At 36.4% G+C, this 19,980-nt stretch overlaps 2 protein-coding genes across 6 annotated transcripts; one reads left to right on the top strand and one right to left on the bottom strand.

Moving 5' to 3' along the window:
• Nucleotides 1-123: 123 nt before the first annotated feature.
• LOC102664497 (probable disease resistance protein At4g27220) lies at nucleotides 124-18,800 on the bottom strand. Of its 2 annotated transcripts, XM_014767146.2 has the most exons (7): nucleotides 18,666-18,800; nucleotides 14,983-15,061; nucleotides 10,230-10,308; nucleotides 6,285-6,358; nucleotides 3,056-6,166; nucleotides 475-1,257; nucleotides 124-259 (listed from the first exon to the last, which is right to left on the bottom strand). In XM_014767146.2, exons 5-6 carry the CDS (start codon nucleotides 6,155-6,157, stop codon nucleotides 490-492), a joined length of 3,870 nt encoding a protein of 1,289 aa, XP_014622632.1. In that variant the 5' UTR covers nucleotides 6,158-6,166; nucleotides 6,285-6,358; nucleotides 10,230-10,308; nucleotides 14,983-15,061; nucleotides 18,666-18,800; the 3' UTR covers nucleotides 124-259; nucleotides 475-489. The 2 variants fall into 2 exon arrangements, with proteins under 2 accessions (XP_014622632.1, XP_025981255.1); XM_026125470.2 differs by lacking the exons at nucleotides 14,983-15,061; nucleotides 18,666-18,800 and having other exon boundaries at nucleotides 10,230-10,316.
• On the top strand, nucleotides 9,388-18,753 carry LOC100777833 (callose synthase 2). 4 transcript variants are annotated; one of them, XM_006596422.4, is made up of 8 exons: nucleotides 9,388-9,752; nucleotides 9,815-9,874; nucleotides 15,398-15,516; nucleotides 15,677-15,770; nucleotides 15,854-15,968; nucleotides 16,351-16,470; nucleotides 16,559-16,600; nucleotides 16,705-17,937. In XM_006596422.4, exons 1-5 carry the CDS (start codon nucleotides 9,672-9,674, stop codon nucleotides 15,881-15,883), a joined length of 384 nt encoding a protein of 127 aa, XP_006596485.1. In that variant the 5' UTR covers nucleotides 9,388-9,671; the 3' UTR covers nucleotides 15,884-15,968; nucleotides 16,351-16,470; nucleotides 16,559-16,600; nucleotides 16,705-17,937. The 4 variants fall into 4 exon arrangements, with proteins under 4 accessions (XP_006596485.1, XP_014622633.1, XP_040864791.1 ...); XM_014767147.3 differs by having other exon boundaries at nucleotides 16,559-16,613; XM_041008858.1 differs by lacking the exon at nucleotides 9,815-9,874 and adding an exon at nucleotides 9,903-9,972 and having other exon boundaries at nucleotides 9,393-9,752; nucleotides 16,351-16,600.
• Nucleotides 18,801-19,980: the final 1,180 nt, after the last annotated feature.

Raw genomic sequence — 19,980 nt, 5'->3', positions numbered from 1 at the left:
CAAACTACCAGTGAAATCCAACTCTAAAAACTAAAACAAGTCTAGAAAGAAGCTCACCAAATAATAAAATAAAGAATAAAAAGCAAGCATGGAATTAATCCTCCAATGAAGTTAATTTAAAAAGTACAAATTAAGTCATCACAATGGAGTAAAGAACACAAAGTGAGTAAGGCAGCAGAATGGAGTCTTTAGTCTTCATCTTTCTCTTCCGCATACTCATACACTCTTACGCCTTGCTTGATGCTCATTCTTTACTCTTCTATTTAAATAAGGGTTTAAGAGAGATTCCATGCAGCAAAAACAAGAGTTCCAATAGTAAGAAAATGTAATGAAAATAGCAAGAGTAGAAGCTTAGAGCAAGTATAATAGTTCCATCTTTAAAGCTTTATGAAATTAAGGACTTCATCATCGACCAACAACTTTATACTGAAATAATATTTCACTTAAGATTGTAAAAGGACATGAGAATTGTACCTCTACTGTGTATAGTCAGTATAGATATAAACTTGGAGAATATTTAGGACAATCATTTATGTCATGTCGCGTAACATCATCTTTTAACTTGAATCCATGGTGAATCTCTTTAAAGTTTGGCAAACTGCAGAGTGTTATAGTTCGCAGGTTATGTAGTAGTACATTTTCTCCACCCTTAACAATCCCTTCTTGACCATCGTCATCAGTTTCACATTCAAAAGCAAAAACCTTCTGTAACTCAGAGCAGTCTGCTATCTCCAACAAGGTCAGATTGTGAAAGTGACCAGCCACAAAATTATGAAAAAGGTATTTCAACTTGTTGCACTTTTTGACACAAATATCCTCGAGATTTGGGAAGCACACTTGTTGTGAACAAGTATATAGGCTTTGTGCATCACCTGAATCAAATATTTGTTCCAATTTCTCACAATCAATTATATGCAGTGATCTCAGCATTGGTAAGCTTCTAACAATGGTAGGGGAGAAGATGGTTTTCAATTTTGGACATTCAAGCACAAAAATCCACTTAAGCATATGGAGGCTTAGAAAATTTGTGGGGCCCTTCCATATGAACTCGAGCTCAGGTAGATCACTCAATTCAGCATAAATTAGATCCAAGTTTAAAGGAGCAAGTTCTCTGTTGCTCCCATGTTCTCTGATTTGGAATTGGAAAAGACCTTTTACTCCAAGACCATGCAATTGAAGATGTGTAAGTTTAGAAGAAAGCACTTGATCGGATAATTGGTTGAATGTGGTGGTAACCGAGCATAGTAATTCCTTCTCCTATATACATAACAAAATTCATTTTTAGTTTGTTACTTGTGATAATTCAATTTAATAGAATTTCCATTCTAAAGAAAGACCATACCAAAAAAATGAATACTTTTACTTCAAGGATGTACAATATATCGTTGTTTAAAAAGAATGTGACCATGAAGATAAAAATTAATGTAAAATGTGATAACTAAATAGCATTTTAAAAAATAAAGTGCTAATTGTAAGGTTAAATGTTGACTAATGTCTATAAACAATAATAAGAAATTGCATGTTTAGAAAATTTTTGAACATTTTTTAATTTTAAAGTATACATCAGGTCATTCACAATTTACATGTTCAATTATAATATTATGTTTAATAAATACCTATATGTTATATGTTGTTTTGATCAAAATATTTATAATATATACAAAACATGAATCACGAATTATAATGTTATTCAATTTCATTTAGCAAAATAATTAAGTGTTGTGTATGATAATATGAGTTGTCTTCATACGCGCGCGTACAATTCTCTTCAATTTATCTTTTTCATGCCTTATGAGAAACTAACATAAATATAGATTAGAATTTACAAGCTCTATTTTAGATGTATGTATGAGATGTTTTAATGAGCATTATATTTTTCATATTTTTTTAATCCAAAAAAGTTAAACACCCAAACTTAGGAATTTACAGTAATTCATATAATATGTTGAATCAATTGAGCAAAATTTCTTTGGTGCATTAAAGTCTTAATTATATTTTGTGCTATTTATAATTTTAGTTTTTAATTAACTTAAATTGTATATTCATTTTTTATTTATTCATAAAATATTTTAATTACATTTTTAGTTTTAACTATTATATTTTTTCATATTGTCTATTAAACTATTAATCTAATATTACATTTTAAATTATTCCTAATCAAATTTAAAATAAAATAAAAATAACATACACTTAGACATCAATATATTGGAAAATAAAAACATATTAGAAAATAATAGGAAAATAAAAATAAACCTATTATTATCACTGTGAATATCTTGAAGTGTACATATAAAGCTAAAATTGGAAAAAAATAATGTACATAGTATAATGTTAAAAATATATAATGCAATTTATATAAAAAAAATATGAAAATTTAATATTTTAAGGATAAAAAGATAATAAAATACAGAAAACTAGAAACTATCATTTAAAAAATATTACTTCAAGTAGTATTTTAAAAATTTATAAATTATTAAAATAAACTTATTTATCAGCATTATTAATGAGGTTAAACATGCTATTTCACATAATAAACAAGTTTGAAAATTAACTGAACGTGTGTGTGCCAAACATAATTTAACTATTGGCTAAATTACTTGGTCTTTTTTTTTAAAAAATAAAATTGTTCAACTACTTGCTATTTCTATTATTAAAATATTCAATATGATTTTCTAATTGCCAAATATATGTAAATAATATATTTATGTACGTTGAATCCAAAAGACATCAAAGAGTTCTTTCTTAAAGTGACTGTTCAATCTAGGAGCAATAAATGAACAACCAAACATACATGCAGTAAATCTTAATTAATGATTAAGAAAAACTAAAATTAAAGCGGGCATAAAATAGTTTTGACACTAATTAAACAAATACAGTTTAGTTTCTATCGATCACCATACATCTATTCATAATTCATATCCATAAAAAAAATTCATGTTCACAACTCAGGATTCAACTACACCCCCAAAAATGAATTAACAAATAATATCTATTTAAAAAAACTCATTTAATTACGTGCCATTAAAGAAGTAATCATTTGCGAAAAATATATTACCGTTGCAGTTGAGTCTTGTTGCAGATCTGAATCAATAATCATCACCCTACGCACCCAAGAGTCAGGCAGTCTTGGACAATAATAGCATCGTAGCTCTTTCAAATTTGGTAAATGTGGATCAAAATATTTAGGCCAAATCTCAACCAAATTCGGCAAGTCATTCAACCATAGAGCTCCCAAATTGATGTGAATATTAGTCTGAGGATGACTCTGGTGCTGGTACACTCTAAGATCATGTTCCTTTTCACTGCCAAATACATACTTCAACTTATCACAAAATCCAATGTCAAGTTTTTCCAAACTTGCTAGCCCATGAGCATAACACATAGGGAATATATATTTCAAGCTGCGACATCCATGAATAGTAAGTGTCCTTAATTTTGGGAGCATCAAAGAGGTATGACTTTGACTGCTAACATAATCAACACTCCCTTCTTCCACTTCTTCTATCATCTGCTTCAATTCATAGCATTCAGATATTCTCACTTCTTCTAGCAGCTCTAGAGTTTGGACAATGGATGGGTAGAAGATACAAGTTAGCATCGGGCAATTATATATTCTCAAGGACTTGAGATGGCATAGCTTTGAGTTCTTGGGAAAGGAAATATTGTACAATTGTCTACAACTCTCTAGGGTTAGCTCTTCTAAACTTTTGAGAGAGCATCTGGAAGAGGGGTCATGAAACACTTCTTCAAGGTTATCCAATTCATACAAGCGTAAAATGACTAGGCTGGAGAACGCATCTTCAGTTTGCATTGTGGTACCATCAAAGACGCATTTTATCTCTGGACAATATTCGAGGATTAGGAAAATCAAGTGATTCATGCCTTGTGGATCCATGGATGGGATTACATTTTTGTAACCTCCCTTAAGGTGCCTCAATTCAAGGTACTCTGCTTTTTGAAAGAAATCCTTGATTGGTAATGATATAAAACTTTGAACTGAGGCATTAAAACCTTCTATGCATAAAACTCTTGATGGTCTCTGTTTTCTAAAAAAGTAAGACCACTGGAAGAAGAAGAAGTATCGATCAGATTCTTTAGTAAATTGTATTATAACATACCTTCGCAATCTTGAGAATATGGCATTTTGTGGAAAGTTCTTTTTAGATTGGAGTAAATACAAATACAATTCCTCTAGCTGCAAACATTCCCCAATAACCTCGTAAGCATTATCTTTCTCAATCTTACAGCAGAACAAATCTAAAAGCTTCAAATTCTTTAATGCTACAATTCCATTAGGCAATTCTTCAAAAGAAGACCAACGCAAGTCAAGAATCTCAAGTGCTTGTAGGCTTTCCAAAATGGAGATGTCACCTAATTTATAACCTCTCAAGCACAGAGTATGAAGATTTTTTAATGACTCAAATGACTGTGGCAGTAACAAAGTTTTACTTCTTTCAGCATAATCTGCAATCCACTCGTAACCAGATCCTAAGAATGCTAGGATTTTGAGCATTTTCAACCTTTCAAGACACGCATTTGATACTTCAAAGCCATCATATAGAGAATGAAGCAAGAGAATTTCAAGTCTGGGACAATTCAATTGATCATCAGGAAGCTGACCATTTCGCCAATTCCATAAGGATATTGCTTTCTTATCTTTTATGTTACCACCCTGTACCAAGATTGTTGGATCCATTGCAGCACCTGCCAAAATTTCTCGATCGCTTTCAGATGCTATCCACAAGGCTACATCACGAACCAGGTCATGCATTTTCACCTTTTCTTTAATTTTGGTATGCAACAACAAACAAGAATCCCTGAGGATATTAATAGCTACATGCATCTCCTTTCTTGATTTCTCCAAAGTTCCAAAAGTCCCAATTAGGCCCCATCCTCTTCCAAATCGAAATAAATCTTCCAAATCAATTTCGTGATCCTCTGGAAATATAGAACACAACAATAATAAGGATTTCGCTAATTGATTTGTCAAATTATCATAACTTGATCTAAGACAAACATGAGGACTTGTTAAGCCTTTTGGAATATCCAATGGTTTAGAATCTTCCAGTCTTAACAATGCCAACTCCCACTCTTCTAAAGTTTTCCCCCTTAGTGTGCTTCCTAATGTCACAATAGCAATAGGCAATCCCTTACATTGATTAACAATTTTTGTTGCCACACCTTTTAAAGCAGCTGAGGAGTCATCAGTTATTTTGGCATAAAATTGGAACAAATCCCAGGCTTCCTCGTCAGTTAAGAGATGGAGCTCAATTATACTTTGGCATTGCATAGAAGTACATACTTCTCTGCTTCGAGTTGTTAGAAGTACTCCACAACCCTTGTTGTTTTCATTGAATGGAATACCTATAGCTTCAAAATTTAACTTTTCCCATACATCATCCAAGATTAGAAGAGTTTTGCCTTCACTTAATCTTTTTGAAAGTCTTTGTGCTCTACCTTCCTCTGAATTTTCCTCAAATTTCAAACCCAACTTATCAGCAATTTGCTCTTGGATGCTTCTAATATTTGGAGTTTGAGAGACCACTGCCATCACAACCTTCTCAAAAAGTTTTAACTCCTCAACTTTCTTACCCACCTCTTTCACCAAAGTTGTTTTTCCCGACCCTCCCATTCCATGTAGTCCAATCATAATAAAACTTTTATCACTTAACTCTTCCAAAATCTCATTATAAGTCGATTCTGTAGATTTGAAAGGAACAAAATCTTCGAAAGAATGATATTTCATGCCTGGAAGTTCAGTCTTGCTAGAAAATGGGTCAAACTTGCTATCACGATTGAGCTGAGTCATTTTTTCTATTTTTCTTGCGATTTCTTTTGCAAGGAAATATTGGCATTGACTTCGGAAAATACTTTTGCGTACTTCCAAAATCCTTCCTTCTAGTGTCTGCACTTCTTGTAAGACTTTCTCAACATCTTTCAGCCACTTCTCAACTGCTGGTTCGATTTTTTCAGTCCTGTTAGTGGCTTCTCTTACTCGTTTCTTTACACTGTCTCGAGTCAATTCCAAATCTTCTTTTGCATTTGGAAGATTCCCAGCAAAGTTGTTGAAACAACACAAGTATCGAGCATGGTGTAAAATTGGACCCACTGTATATTCTGCAATCTTTGCTATGATGGAAACAACGATCTCCCCCATTTCACAGTCCTGATCATGAATGAGTTCACCACTTTTTAGCTGAGAAATATTATGTTATGTAAACTGGCAAATGATGATACAATTATAGGAAACAATTAATAACGTAATAATGTATTTACGTACGTACCTTTGATCGATGTTGTTGTATTTACAAGAGGAAGTAGAAGTAGTTGGTGTTGCAGGTTGAATACCTTTTTCAATCTGAGCGAAACATAGTTTAGCAATGTGAACAAAGGATTGTAATGATATATGATGATATATTTTTTTTTATGGAGAATGATATATGGTATTTGTACAGTGCACTGAAATTTATAGCAAAATATAAATTGTTTTCTGAATTGATATGCAATATGCCTTAATATCTATAGAATGCACACACATGCTGGGGAATGACTTTGGAAATTATCTTGTGCAATTTGGTCTTTCGATCACACATAAAAATACGTGAAAAAATGTATCTTATAATAGATATATCAGTTAATTAATGTGGACTTTGTTTTCAGGCCGAAAGCTTAATTAGTTTGGTTATTTATAATGAGAAAAGAGTATTCAACCCCCTAATCTTCATCTCTTTTAGAAATTAATAAATACGCTAAACATTAGTTTAATCCTATTTGATCCTTAAATTTTTCTCCTTTTGCAAATAAATACCTTAAACTATAATTTTGTCTCATTTAATTCTTAATATCTAATACAAATAAATTACTAGGTTTTATTTTCGACTAGTATTTTAATTCTAACATGACAGAAAGAGCTATTTGTGAAAAAGATAAATAATAAGTATCAAATTGATTGAGATTAAAGTTAAATGTGTTTATTTACAAAAATAATAAAATTTAATATTAATCAAAATAAAATTAAAGTTCATGATGTCTATTTGTAAAAAGAGTAAAGTTTAAATTTTAATTGGAACAAAACTAAACTTTAGATTCTCTAGATGTATTTTTTCTTTTACGAAAAAAAGATGTGAAGTTTAGAGTTATTTAGTCTTCTCTCATTTATAATTGTGTGCAAGAAGGTCGTTAATTGTAAATAGTGAGGGATGTAACACCGTAAAAATCCTACACTCCTTTAAATGCTTTTTCTGTGATTTCATTTAAATGCGTTTTTGCATGATTTCGTTTAAGGGCTTTTTGGGTGAATTGACTTGTGAAGTGAATAAATGAGTTTTTAGTAGAAATAATGTATAAAATCAACATTAATTAACTTAAAGTAAGGTATGAGTAATAGGACATTAAATATAAGTATCACATGCAAAATTAATTTATTTTAGAGGCTTAAATAAGGTAGAGCTACCAAAATCAAACTAGGGGAGCCAAACAATGCCTTGAGAGGGGGTGGGAGGTGGGACCCTTCTTCTTGGAGTTGGAAGGACTCACGGTAAACACTAAAACTGAGCCCCTTACCTTGTCTGTTTGGGTAAGTTTCTTTAGAAGCACTTCTAAAAGAAAAAAATAAGAAGAAAAAAAATGAGATGAACTTTTTTATAAGTAAAAATAAGTTTTTCATGAGTTAATTTTTAGAAGCTCACCAATATAGTTTCTCTAAAAATGAGATGACATTTACAAATTAACTAATGAAAAACTCATTTTAGCTCATGGAGAAAGCTCATTTCATTTTTTTTCTTCAAATTTTTTTTTCTAGAAGTGTTTCTAGAGAAGCTTACACCCAAACAGGTCCTATGTCACCCAGATTAGAGAGAGAAAGAGGGAGGAAAATAATTTTTTTTAGAGAGTTCTAGAGAGAAGGAGGAGAAACACTTGGGTTTTGAGGGCTAGCACTCCATTCTTGGCTGTTCCAAGGTAAAACCAGCTGCACAACACTTGGGAGAATGAAGTATATTTATTTTTCTTGATTGGACTTGATTCTTCATGATCGTTAATGGTTTGATGTATTTTTAGATGTGAAATTTAGTTTTTCATTGTGAGTTTTGTGATTGAATTTTTGTTTGCTACCATGAAGTAGTTGACAGTCAAATACTCATAATATATAAGTTTGTTACAACAAGTCATAATGTAGCCTATGTAATAATAACATTTGTGTTTTTTCTATTTCTTACAACGACAAAGAGATAATGTAATCTACACCCTGATAGGTGTTATGCATATGTTATTCATATATTGAAATCACAAGAATTATCTCATTTTCTTATCCTTCATTGTTTATTTTGTGTTAAAACAATATGACTTTGCTTTTTCTGAGTTTTTGTTTTGAAGATACTAAAGATAATGATTTTAGAGTAATTTTTGTTGTATTCTGTGTGCAGTTGAGTTGTAGCATAGACATGGATGAAGAATGATCAAAAGTATTGCATTCTGTGCGACCTCCTCGCTCAGTGAGTCAGACCTGTCCAACCCAAGCTAGCTGCTTAGTGGAAGGAGCCACATGGGAAAACAGTGGTCACTAGCAAGAGCGCATCCTACGTTCAACAGGTGACCACTTAATCCAACTGGACATGCACGCTGAGCGTGAGAGATGCGTTAAGCGCACAAGAGAGCTCTAATTTACCAATTGGTTGGTGAAGCATAAAAATAGGAAAGGAAACATATTTTGTTTCCTTCGCCACGAAGAAACAACAAAAGGAAAGCAATCAGTCAGAAAAGTATGTTTCCGAAGCTCTGGTCGATCCGTTTCAATCCATTTTTCTTTCCTTTCACCCTATCTTTACTTTTGTAAATCTAACGACAATGAAAGACTACAAATCACCCGTTGTTGGATTCTACCTAAACTTTCTTTGATATAAAGATTTTAAATTATCTTTTAATATAATATTGTTATGTTATTATTATTCATTCATGTACTTCTTTTCATACTAATGGTTCAATCATTCATCTTCTAATATGATCAGGTATGGTAAGCAACGTTTTGTGTCCCTGGCATACAAGTGAAACTATTGTTATCGCCAGCAACACTGCCAGAGTATCAACATAAATTGTTTATTGGAGTTCTGAAGATATCGTTTGGACACTACCAAAAAATAAGTCATTAAGTCATTAACGTTGCCGTATTAACATTCATTTTATAAAACATTGTAAAAAAAAAACACACACACACAGTAACATAGTTGTAAATGAATTAAATTCGTTAACATCATATTTTATAAAAACTAGTGTTGTTTGATTAATTATTTACATCATTTTTTAAAAACTTATATTTATATGTTAACATCCATTTTTATTCAAAGGAATGTTTGATCAATTACTAACCTCCCTTTTTATAAGAACGGTTGTTGTATTTGTCCCAAATTAAAAACCTAATTTTCTTCTTTTTTTGGTTTCACTCTCATCACTTCCACTGTCATTGCCACGGGCACTGCTCATCCTCACCACACAACAACAATGCCTTCCTTCTAGTATCTTCTCTTCTCACTCTCACACAACACACAAAAACATATCTTTTCCTCTTGTGTCCCTCAACGGAAGTATCAGGATCCGGTGGGGTTACAGTGTACGGCAACGGCGCCATCACCTAGACCAAAAAGCCCCTTTTCTCCGTCAAAGTGGGCTTGGCCTAGATGCTTCGCGGCGACATCATCATCGATGCTGAGCACGGTGATGTCACCCTTGCTGACGACGCCAACCACATCAACAATGAGGTGCTTGCTGAACTTTGATGTGAATGTTCTTTATCTAAAGCTCATGTCTTTATTGTCATTAGGTTGCTTTTATGCCTTTGAAGGAAGTTAATCGAACAGAATATATTCCAGTATCTGATGAGGTAACATTACTATGTCTATTGTTCACAGACTAGATCTGCATTCAAGTGGGAGTGGTGTTTGCCAATTCAAAACTGCTCTTCTTTGGCGTCTAGAGAATGTGACTTCTTATTTCATTTTTTAAGAATTTCTACATTTGTTTTCCTTGCTTAATATTTTCAATCTATCTAGGATCATTCCCCTACCTTCACTAATAAATGCCACTATTAGGAGAGTTGAAAAAAGCTCATGTTTAATGATAGTATAGCAATTACTAAGGTGCAAGTAGTGGAAAATGGTGCAGAACACGTAATGCAAACAGAGCCAGAGGTGCGAATAGTAAGTAGCACTAAGAGGAAGGTCTCGAAGCCCACTTACCTGAGAGATTACGTCTGAAGAATGATTCTGGAAGATTCTACAATCCTGAGGGATGATGCTGCGTATCGGTTGCTGGTACCTAGGAGACAAGAATAGCAATTCTGATATTTCAAATTCACAAACTGACAAATTCTGTTATTGTAATATCAATATAAATATACTATTATGTAAATAACAGCATCATCAATAAAAATCAGAAAGTTTCCCTTCCTTCTCTTTGTCTCTGGAGGCCCCTGGTTCCTCGAAAACCAGACTTCTCTGAGTATCCCTATCATTTTGGTGCTCTCGTTGCCATAACTAATCCATCCAAAGTCCCTACCTCCCTTGAGGATGCTATCCTCAAACTCACAGCTCAACAACTATCTATGGGTGAGACCTTGCAGACAGTCACCATTCAACTCAATGAGATCCTTCATCGCCTTCCCCCGACCCTAACTAATTCACCATCTCCTTCCCCAGCTCCACCTCCGCTGCACCTGTAATTACACACAAAATCAAACTCGATGTCCCTCGTTTTGATGGGACTGATCCCTTGGGTTGGATCTTTAAGATCACCCAATTTTTTGAATATCATGCAACTCCAGAAGCAGAGAGGCTTACCGTTGCTTCATTCTATATGGACGGCCGCGCTTTGGCTTGGTTCCAATGGATGACTGGCAGCGGTCAGTTTACTTCATAGTCGGCGTTCCTTCAAGTGTTGCAGACCCGCTTTGCTCCCTCTCACTATGAGGACCCTACTGGGGCTTTGTTCAAACTCACTCAGCGAGGTATGGTGGTGCAATACCTCTCTGACTTTGAGGACCTTGCAAATTGCACAATCGGCCTCCCCCCGCCCTTCCTACTCAGTTGCTTTGTGTCGGGCTTATCTCCGGACATCCGCCGCAAGGTCTAGGCACACCAGCCCTTAACGCTCGTCCAAGCGGCAGGCCTTGCCCGGCTCCAGGAGGAGAAGCTCCTTGACGGCCGTAACCCTCCCTGCAACCGTCCCTACCAGCCCCCACCACCCGCGGTCACCACCTCACCCACCCCTCTTTGTTCTGTTCCCAACCCACCACTGTTACCACCCCCTTCCCGTACCCTCACCCCCTCTGTGAAACGCCTCACTCCTGAAGAAATTGCATCACGCAGGGAGCGCGGCCTATGTTTCACCTGCGATGAGAAATACCACAGAGGGCATCGTTGCGCCTCTAGGGTATTTCTCCTCGTTGCAGAGGAGGACGAACCCTTGCTAACCCTTATAACCACAAATGACCTGAAACCCGACCCAGCCCCACCTGACCCGAATGACCCATACTCGGCCCAAATCAGTTTTCACTCCCTGGCTGGTCACGTGGCGCTGGAAACTCTCTGCTTCATGGGCCTCATCGATGACCACCCCGTGGTCCTCTTGGTGGATGGTGGGAGTACCCACAACTTCATCCAATTGCAACTCGTCTCTGACTTAGGATTGCCCACGCGCTCCACTAACCCTTTACGGGTCATGGTAGGCAATGGCCAACAATTAGAGTGCACGCGCCATTGTGAGGCTGTCATGGTGATCATCCAGGCCACACAGTTCATTGTTGATCTGCATGTCTTACCCATCGCCGGCGCAAATGTCATTTTAGGGGTCCAATGGTTGAAATCTCTTGGCCCCGTCCTCACTGATTACAATACTCTCTGCATGAAATTCTTTCATGTCGGGAGCTTTGTGGAGCTTAAGGGAGACACCGAGTCCACCTTGAATTCACTCTCTTCTTCGCAATTCCATAGTCTCTATCGCCACCAACCTGAAAGCCTGTACCTCCATGTGCAAGTGCTTTCTGAGCCTTCCACCACCAAAGCTAGCCCTGACCCTCCTCCCCTCATCCAAGCCTTAATTGACAGGTTCCCATCCCTCTTTTAACCCCCACAAACTCTACCCCCATTACGAGACATAGACCATCGAATTCACCTCCTTCCCCAGGCCATGCCGGTAAATGTACGCCCTTACTGTTACCCCCACTACCAGAAACAAGAGATTGAAAACCAAGTTGAAACAATGTTGCAAAAGGGCCTCATCCAACCCAACAATAGCGCCTTCTCATCCCCGGTATTACTTGTTAAGGAGAACGATGGATCATGACGATTTTGTGTCGACTACAGGGCTTTGAATGCCCTTACCGTTAAGGACAGATTTCCAATTCCCATTGTTGATGAGCTTCTGGATGAATTGGGGGGAGCTCGTTGCTTCTCGAAGTTGGATTTGCTCCAGGGCTATCACTAGATTCATATGTATTTCGGTGACATCTCGAAAATTGCTTTTCGCACTCACCACGGCCATTACGAATTTCGTGTAATGCCGTTTGGTTTGTGCAATGCTACATCTTCCTTCCAGGCTACTATGAATGCATTATTCCGGCCTTACCTCCGACGCTTTGTCATTATCTTCTTCAATGACATCTTGGTCTACAACGGGTCCCTGGCGGAGCACCTCACTTACTTGGAAGTTGCGTTTCAGGTATTGCTTGCTCATCAGTTTGTTCTCAAACTATCTAAGTGTTGTTTTGCATAGACGCAGGTGGAATACCTTGGCCACGTCGTCTCGCATGAAGGGGTAAAACCAGTTGCTTCCAAGGTGGAAGCCATAGCCCAATGGCCAATTCCTCGTTCGACCAGGGCTGTTCGCAGCTTCTTAGGACTTGTCGGCTTCTATCGGCGTTTCATCAGAGACTTTGCCACCATTGCTGCACCCCTGGTCCACCTTACTACACAGGAACGTTCTGTTCACCGTCTGCGCCAGTGTTAGCTCTCCCGGACTTTGACCTTCTGTTCACCGTGGAGACAGACGCCTTCGACGTGGGTATGGGAGTTCTTCTGTCGTAGCAAGGCCATCCCTTGGCTTTCTTCAGTAAGCCATTTCCAAAAAAACTCCTCAACGCGTCCACCTATGTGCGTGAGTTGTTTGCAATAACCACGGCCTTCAAGAAGTGGCGCCAATATTTGCTTGGCCACCACTTCATCATCATCACTAACCATCGGAGCCTCAAAGAGTTGCTTACTCAGGTAATTCAGACGCCGGAGCAACACACTAATTTGACGAGGTTAATGGGCTACGACTATCAAATAATCCATTGGTCTGGTGCTCAAAATCAAGCTGCAGATGCTTTGTCACGTCTTCCAGAGCACGCCCCTTCTTCTCTAATGACCCTGTACCATGTCTCACTTTCATGGAGGAACTTCGCCGTCAACTAGAAGCTTGCGCCGCTTATGTGATGCACCACCGTGACATTTCACAATCACCGGAGGCACACCCTGAATTCACAATTGCCAACAACCTTATTCTACACCAGAAGCGTATTTGGCTTCCACGGGATTTCCAAATGATTCCCACCCCGCTCACTGAATTCCACTCTTCTCCAACAGGGGGACACATGGGCGTAGCCAAGACCTTTGCCCGCATTTCAGACAATTTTAGTTGGCCCGGTCTCTGGAATGATGTGACCAAATTCATTGCCCAATGTGTAGATTGTCAGCTTACCAAGTACGAAACGAAGAAGAGTGTTGGGCTGTTGTGTCCATTACTGGTGCCTCAGAGGCCATGGGAGGACCTTTCTCTGGATTTCATCATGGGCCTACCCCTTTATCATGGCAACTCCGTCATTCTTGTGGTTGTGGATCAGTTTTCGAAAGGCATACATCTAGGGATGTTACCAGCAGCTCATACAGCTCACACAGTAGCCTCCATGTTCATGGAAATTGTCGGGAAAATCCATGGATTGCCCCGAAGCTTGGTCTCTGATAGAAACCCTCTGTTTCTTAGCAATTTCTGGCGTGAGCTGTTCCAGATTAGCGGCACACAATTACGAATGAGTTTCGCTTAGCATCCCCAAAGCGATGGTCAAACGGAAGTGATGAATAGAATCATTGAGCAGTATCTCAGAGCTTTTGTGCACCGTCGTCCGAAAACATGGGGCAAGCTTCTTTTATGGGTGGAATGGTCCCATAACACCTCCTGGAACGTAGCAACAGGGACCACTCCATATGAAATTACTTTCGGTCACAAACCTTTTAATTTCCCAAACTATATCACGGGGTCATCCAAGTTAGATGCAGTGGAGGATATGCTCAAGGACAGGGATGACACTTTCCAGGTAATTCGGAAGAAGCTCCTCAAAGCTCAGGCCACAATGAAGCGTTTTGCTGATACCAAGAGAAGAGAGGTGATGTACGAGCCTGGAGATTGGGTTTTGCTCAAACTCCGTCCATGCTGGCAAACTTCCGCCAAAGGTGTTTCAGAGGTGCAGGGTAAATTGTCCAAAAGGTTCTATGGCCCCTTCAAGGTGATTGAACGCATTGGACCCGTTGCTTATCGCTTACAATTGCCAGAGGGAGCTCGCATACACCCTGTTTTCCATTGCTCAGTGTTAAAGCCATTTCAGGGAACACCCGAGCTTGAGGTTGCGGCCCAATTGCCTGATCATTTTCTCCAAGATCAGCCTATTATTTCTCCGCTAGCTATCTTGGATTACCGCAGATCAACATCAACAGACCCATGGCAAGTTTTGGTGCAGTGGAACGGGTTACTCCCTAATGATACGTCATGGGAGGATGGGAAAAATTACAGGAGGATTATCACCTTGAGGACAAGGTGATTTTGCAAGGGCCCCCAGATGATAGTATAGCAATTACTAAGGTGCAAGTAGCGGAAAATGGTGCAGAACAAGTAATGCAAACAGAGCCAGAGGTGCGAATAGTAAGTAGCACTAAGAGGAAGGTCTCGAAGCCCACTTACCTGAGAGATTACGTCTGAAGAATGATTCTGGAAGATTCTACAATCCTGAGGGATGATGCTGCGTATCGGTTGCCGGTACCTAAGAGACAAGAATAGCAATTCTGATATTTCAAATTCACAAACTGACAAATTCTGTTATTGTAATATCAGTATAAATATACTACTATGTAAATAACAGCATCATCAATAAAAATCAGAAAGTTTCCCTTCCTTCTCTTTGTCTCTGGAGGCCCCTGGTTCCTCGAAAACCAGACTTCTATGAGTATCCCTATCATTTAATGACTTTTAATTTTGTATATTAATGGACCAGCGAAAAACCAAAGAACACAAGCTCTTCGTATTTTAGAGTAGCCTTTTTTGGAATACATTTCTTTGCAAATTTGAAGGTATGGAATTAATTTTCCATTCCTAACAGGAAAATCTCACAACACATGTCCGAAGGAAAACCAGCGATGCTCGTGAAATGCAAACTTTTTATGGGCAGTACTATGAAAAGTATATTCAAGCGTTAGATAAGGCTGCTGATAAGGTCCGGTGAGTTTACAATTTAATTGAATCAACCATTTGGTCACTGACTTGAATATTTCTCTCTTATATTACACAATTATCTGTGAATTGTACTAATTTGTGCTAGCATAATTTCTTTTTAATTGCAAAAGGAGAATACTTAAATTAACTTCTTATGCTTCATCAGTGCCCAGCTCACAAAAGCATATCAAACTGCTGTTGTTTTATTTGAGGGATTGAAGGAAGTTAATCGAACAGAATATATTCCAGTATCTGATGAGGTAACATTACTATGTCTATTGGTCGCTGAATAGAGTTTACGTATAAAGAGAATAATTTGTTCATTTCTATATTTTAATTGCAGATTATGGAAGCTCATATAAAGGTTGATTGAGGAAATGAAGCAATTATATGCCCCTTATAATATTTTGCCACTTGATCCCAATACTGGAAAAGAGGCTATAATGAGATATCATGAGGTTTGTTCTCTTTAATTATGTTTTAATCCCCTTTTCATTTGAGTTAATGCTTGATACACAAGGTTCCCAGAGGTAACACCCTGTAATAGAACTTGGAAACTCCTGTTAAAGCAAATGAAAACAAAAAAGATCAAGGGTTGTAGAGTCACTGAATCAAAAACTGATATTTCCTAGAAAAATCAAGTCTTTTAGTGGTTTAGGCATTACCAGTGTTACAAACACAGGCAGAAGTTATGATGAAACAATGTATGGTTAATAATTTTCTCATCTTTTTTCCTGTCTGCCACCAACTTATTATTATTACTTTTAGCTTATGAATAAGCTCTGCTAGAATTTTGTTCAATTTGTTGATTAGGTTGCTTGTACTCATTTGCTTTTACAGATTCAAGCTGTTGTTTCTGCACTTCGTAATACCAGGGGCCCTTGGCCAAATTAAGGAACATGGCAACAAATTAAATGAAGATATATTTTGGACTGGCTTCAGCTGATGTTTGGTTTCCAAGTAGTGACTGAACTGTTCTGTGTCTACTATTTGGTGTTTAATTTCTTATACTTCATTCAAAGCTTATCTTCCTTGTACTCATGTGCAGAAAGACAATGTGGAAAATCCAAAGTCAGATCAACTACTCAAGGTTTTCTTTTTATGTATTGCCATGGCTTGGACCTTTATTTTCTGATTTAGACATACTGTTTTGTTTTTTATTGTTTCTTACATATTGTACTTTTCCATGTTTAGTTCGACGATCGTGTTTAAATGAAGTGAAGAAGAAACTCTTTAGAAACTACAAAAAATGGTGCTAGTATTTGGGTTGCAAAAGTAGCCTTTGGTGAGATTTGCATATCCTAATCTTGTAGTAACTTCAAATGCTTGTTTATTTGACTGTCAAATTGAACTTTAAGGTCTTATATGTACCTAGTGAGTTGTCTGTAGAGGTCAATCTGCTTTTGAGCTTAACTTAGCTAAGGTCAATTGTTGACATAGGCAAGCTGAATGCCCTAAATGAAACTAAACAAGCTTAATTCTGTATCTTTTAAGCAGGTTATATACATAAACGTATATACAAAAGGTGCATTTAATCCTGGATACATGACATTATTGTAAATTTGTATTTATAATACAATTAAAGTTTACTTGTATATGGATATTAATTATTGGAGCTAAGCCAACGAAAATTGTAGGTCAGTTGTATATGTGAGCTACTCTTTTATGAGCTGAAAATTTGTATTTATAATACAATTAAAGTTTACTTTTGTATGGATAGCCTTCTTTTATTTGTTTCCTTGGATTTTTCTGTATTGCAGGAAACTAAGACTCTAGGAGAAGTAAAACGGGAATAACAAAGCATTCTCACTATAGAAACTATGATGATTTAAATGAATAATTTTGGTACTATGCTTCTTTTTGATTTGGTTATTTTCCTGTAGAATAATTTTATTGTTCAATAATTATCGTTCCAAAATTGTACGTCAGTTGATTGTTTTCGACTAGGTTGGCCTATGCCTGTTGACTCTGATTTCTTCTCTGTTCCTTTCGCTCAGTAGAAACGTCAGGTTAACAAAGACGAGGTATGGAATATCATGTCTGGTGTGTGATTAGAGTTACACATAGGATTGTGTAACAAGAACCATTTTAGGCTTCATGCTTTGCTGGAACTCCAAAGAAAGTCTATTCCCATTAAGAAGAAACTTAATTGGAGAGTGCATGTGTATCTTGATGAAAACTGATTGAGATTCTCTAGGTTGCTCCCGACGTTCAGTGATACTATAAACATTTATATTTAATTGTAATTCAAATAATAACTTGTGCATTTATATTAAACCACTATAAACATTATTTTTACCTTTTTTGTTCCTGTTGTTTATAGAGTTTCAATCTGACACTTGTATTTAGGACTGTATATATAGGATCTTGGTATTTATTAGAGATGAATACAACTAAGTTCTTCCTCTTAGAGTTTCTTTTGAACAATCCACATGTTTCCTCAAACATGAAACATGAATAAGCCAACCTCTGTCCGTGAAGGAAGTGAGAAAGCTCACAAGAAGCAATCGTGCACCATAGATTATTAATTTTTTTGCAAAACTCACCGGTTAGTCAAAAATCAAAAATATTTTATACGACTTTCAACATTCGTTTTGAAAAAACCAATGTAGAAAGTACTTTCATATTTCAACATCAATTATAAAATCGATCTTAAAAAATATCCACTTTCAATGATAGTGGTTTCAACGTCGATTATAAAATCGATGTCGAAACTCCTCCAAAACTAATATTAAAATCCTTTTATGTATTAGTGGGAGTAATTTTGGAAGGAGTTAATTCTATAGATCAATCATATGTTGCTTGTCCATGAAGTCGAGTTTGTTATCATGGGAGAGATCGTCAAAGAGGAGGGTGGAGGTGGTGAGGGGAGAAAATGCCCCGGCTGAAAATTGCCTCTGACAGCGGCGACAAATTTTAGTTGCTGAGAGGAAGTGAGGGATCCAATGTGGAATGACCTATTTTAGTAAAATTAATATAATGATAAAAAATCACGGTTCACCGTGGATTCACGATATTATATTTAGAAGTGCAACTTTATGACATAACTCTATAAAATCAAAAGCTTGGGGAAATGATTTCTATATCATTGGCATGGATATGTAATGAAGTTAAACAAAATCTAAACTACATTGAAGAATTGTTTTGATGCGTACCTCAAGATATGTGCAGAGTTAATGTCAGGAAGATCCAACGAGAATTTATAAGAAACAGCCTTGTTGCCGACCACAATATTGAATAATGAGGAGTTGCAATTTTGATGAATGAAAATATTTGACAAGAGATGGGAAAGATCACAGATAATGAGTAAAGAAGTACAGAATTATATGGTTAAATGGACGAATAAAACTGAAAGTAAGAGGAAGTTTATCCTTTCTCATTTCTGAAGTAAGGTATTGAATGGCAATAGATGCAAGTTATTCCTTTATTCTATGGTAGCTCGTGAATAAGAAGCAGTTGTTTTCTGTTTTTGTTGTGTTTCTTCTTTGAACCGTTCACAAGTTATTATGTGCAATACAAGACAAAAAAAGTGAGGACAAAAGGTTTGATTCCTATCTTACTTGTACGATGAAATGTTTGAATCTCTTATGTCTGTTGTGCCTTGCGTTCGCTACTAGTCCAGGAATACCCCTGTTTCTTCTTCGGAGTGTATGATTGATATATTTGAAAGTATATTTCTCCATATAAAATATTGATTTGTAGATAAAAAAATGTATACTTTACTAGTCTTTGATAATTGAGTGTTTGGTTATGGTCCTTTACTTGCTCAAAGCCTCAAATCCGAGTTCAGGTGTTGATGTACAAATTATCTGGTGGGTGCTCTGTTATGATAGCGTGTGTGATTGGAAGCTTTAGTAGTTTCACATACGTAATTATTTCACTTGTCACGACAATAGACTATAGATCTTAGTTTAAGGATGTGTATGCTTGCATAAGAAATGAGAATCTTTGTTTAAGAATCCTTTTAGATATGCTGGATTTATGGGAAATAAGATATGCTTTGCTTCATTCACACGGTTTTTAATTCTTTCTTTTCTTTCTTTCCTTTTATTTTGTGATATAACTTTTTTTGTTTCATGTAGCATCAGTTTTTATCTCATTAATTTATTAGTTAATAAATTGTAAATTATAAAAAACTAAAAAGTATTGGTAGGGAAAATGAAAATAATAGTTGATTATAAATTAAAAGCTTTAATCATATTCCATGTAGCTTGGCTATGAAGGAGGTTAACTCCTTCCAAACATCTTTGAAACTTTAATCGTACGTAAGGGGTAGTCAAGAGAAATAATACAAGGTACTGTTATGATCAAGGCTCAACAATTGGTAATAACTTCTTACTATTATTGATAATATGATATAGCCATATAATAGCCTTACAAGATAAGAGTAGAAAATAATTAATGAAAGAGGTACTAAATGTACAACCAAAATAATGAAACTGATCCTGACTAACAATTCGATAATCAAAT

This window comes from Glycine max, chromosome 14, assembly GCF_000004515.6.
Source record: "Glycine max cultivar Williams 82 chromosome 14, Glycine_max_v4.0, whole genome shotgun sequence".
Classification (NCBI taxonomy): Eukaryota; Viridiplantae; Streptophyta; class Magnoliopsida; order Fabales; family Fabaceae; genus Glycine; species Glycine max.
Note: the sequence above shows the minus strand (reverse complement) of the source record. Positions and strands in the feature narration are given on the sequence as shown.

Excerpts from the sequence above, each read along its gene's own strand:
- LOC102664497 (XM_014767146.2), bottom strand. The coding sequence starts at position 6,157 with ATGGGGGAGATCGTTGTTTCCATCATAGCAAAGATTGCAGAATATACA. Across the intron at positions 1,258-3,055 it reads AACAAGACTCAACTGCAACG|GAGAAGGAATTACTATGCTC; the intron begins GTAATATATTTT and ends TTATGTATATAG.
- LOC100777833 (XM_041008857.1), top strand. The coding sequence starts at position 9,672 with ATGCTTCGCGGCGACATCATCATCGATGCTGAGCACGGTGATGTCACC. Across the intron at positions 9,753-9,814 it reads CCAACCACATCAACAATGAG|GTTGCTTTTATGCCTTTGAA; the intron begins GTGCTTGCTGAA and ends TATTGTCATTAG. Across the intron at positions 9,875-15,397 it reads ATATTCCAGTATCTGATGAG|GAAAATCTCACAACACATGT; the intron begins GTAACATTACTA and ends CATTCCTAACAG.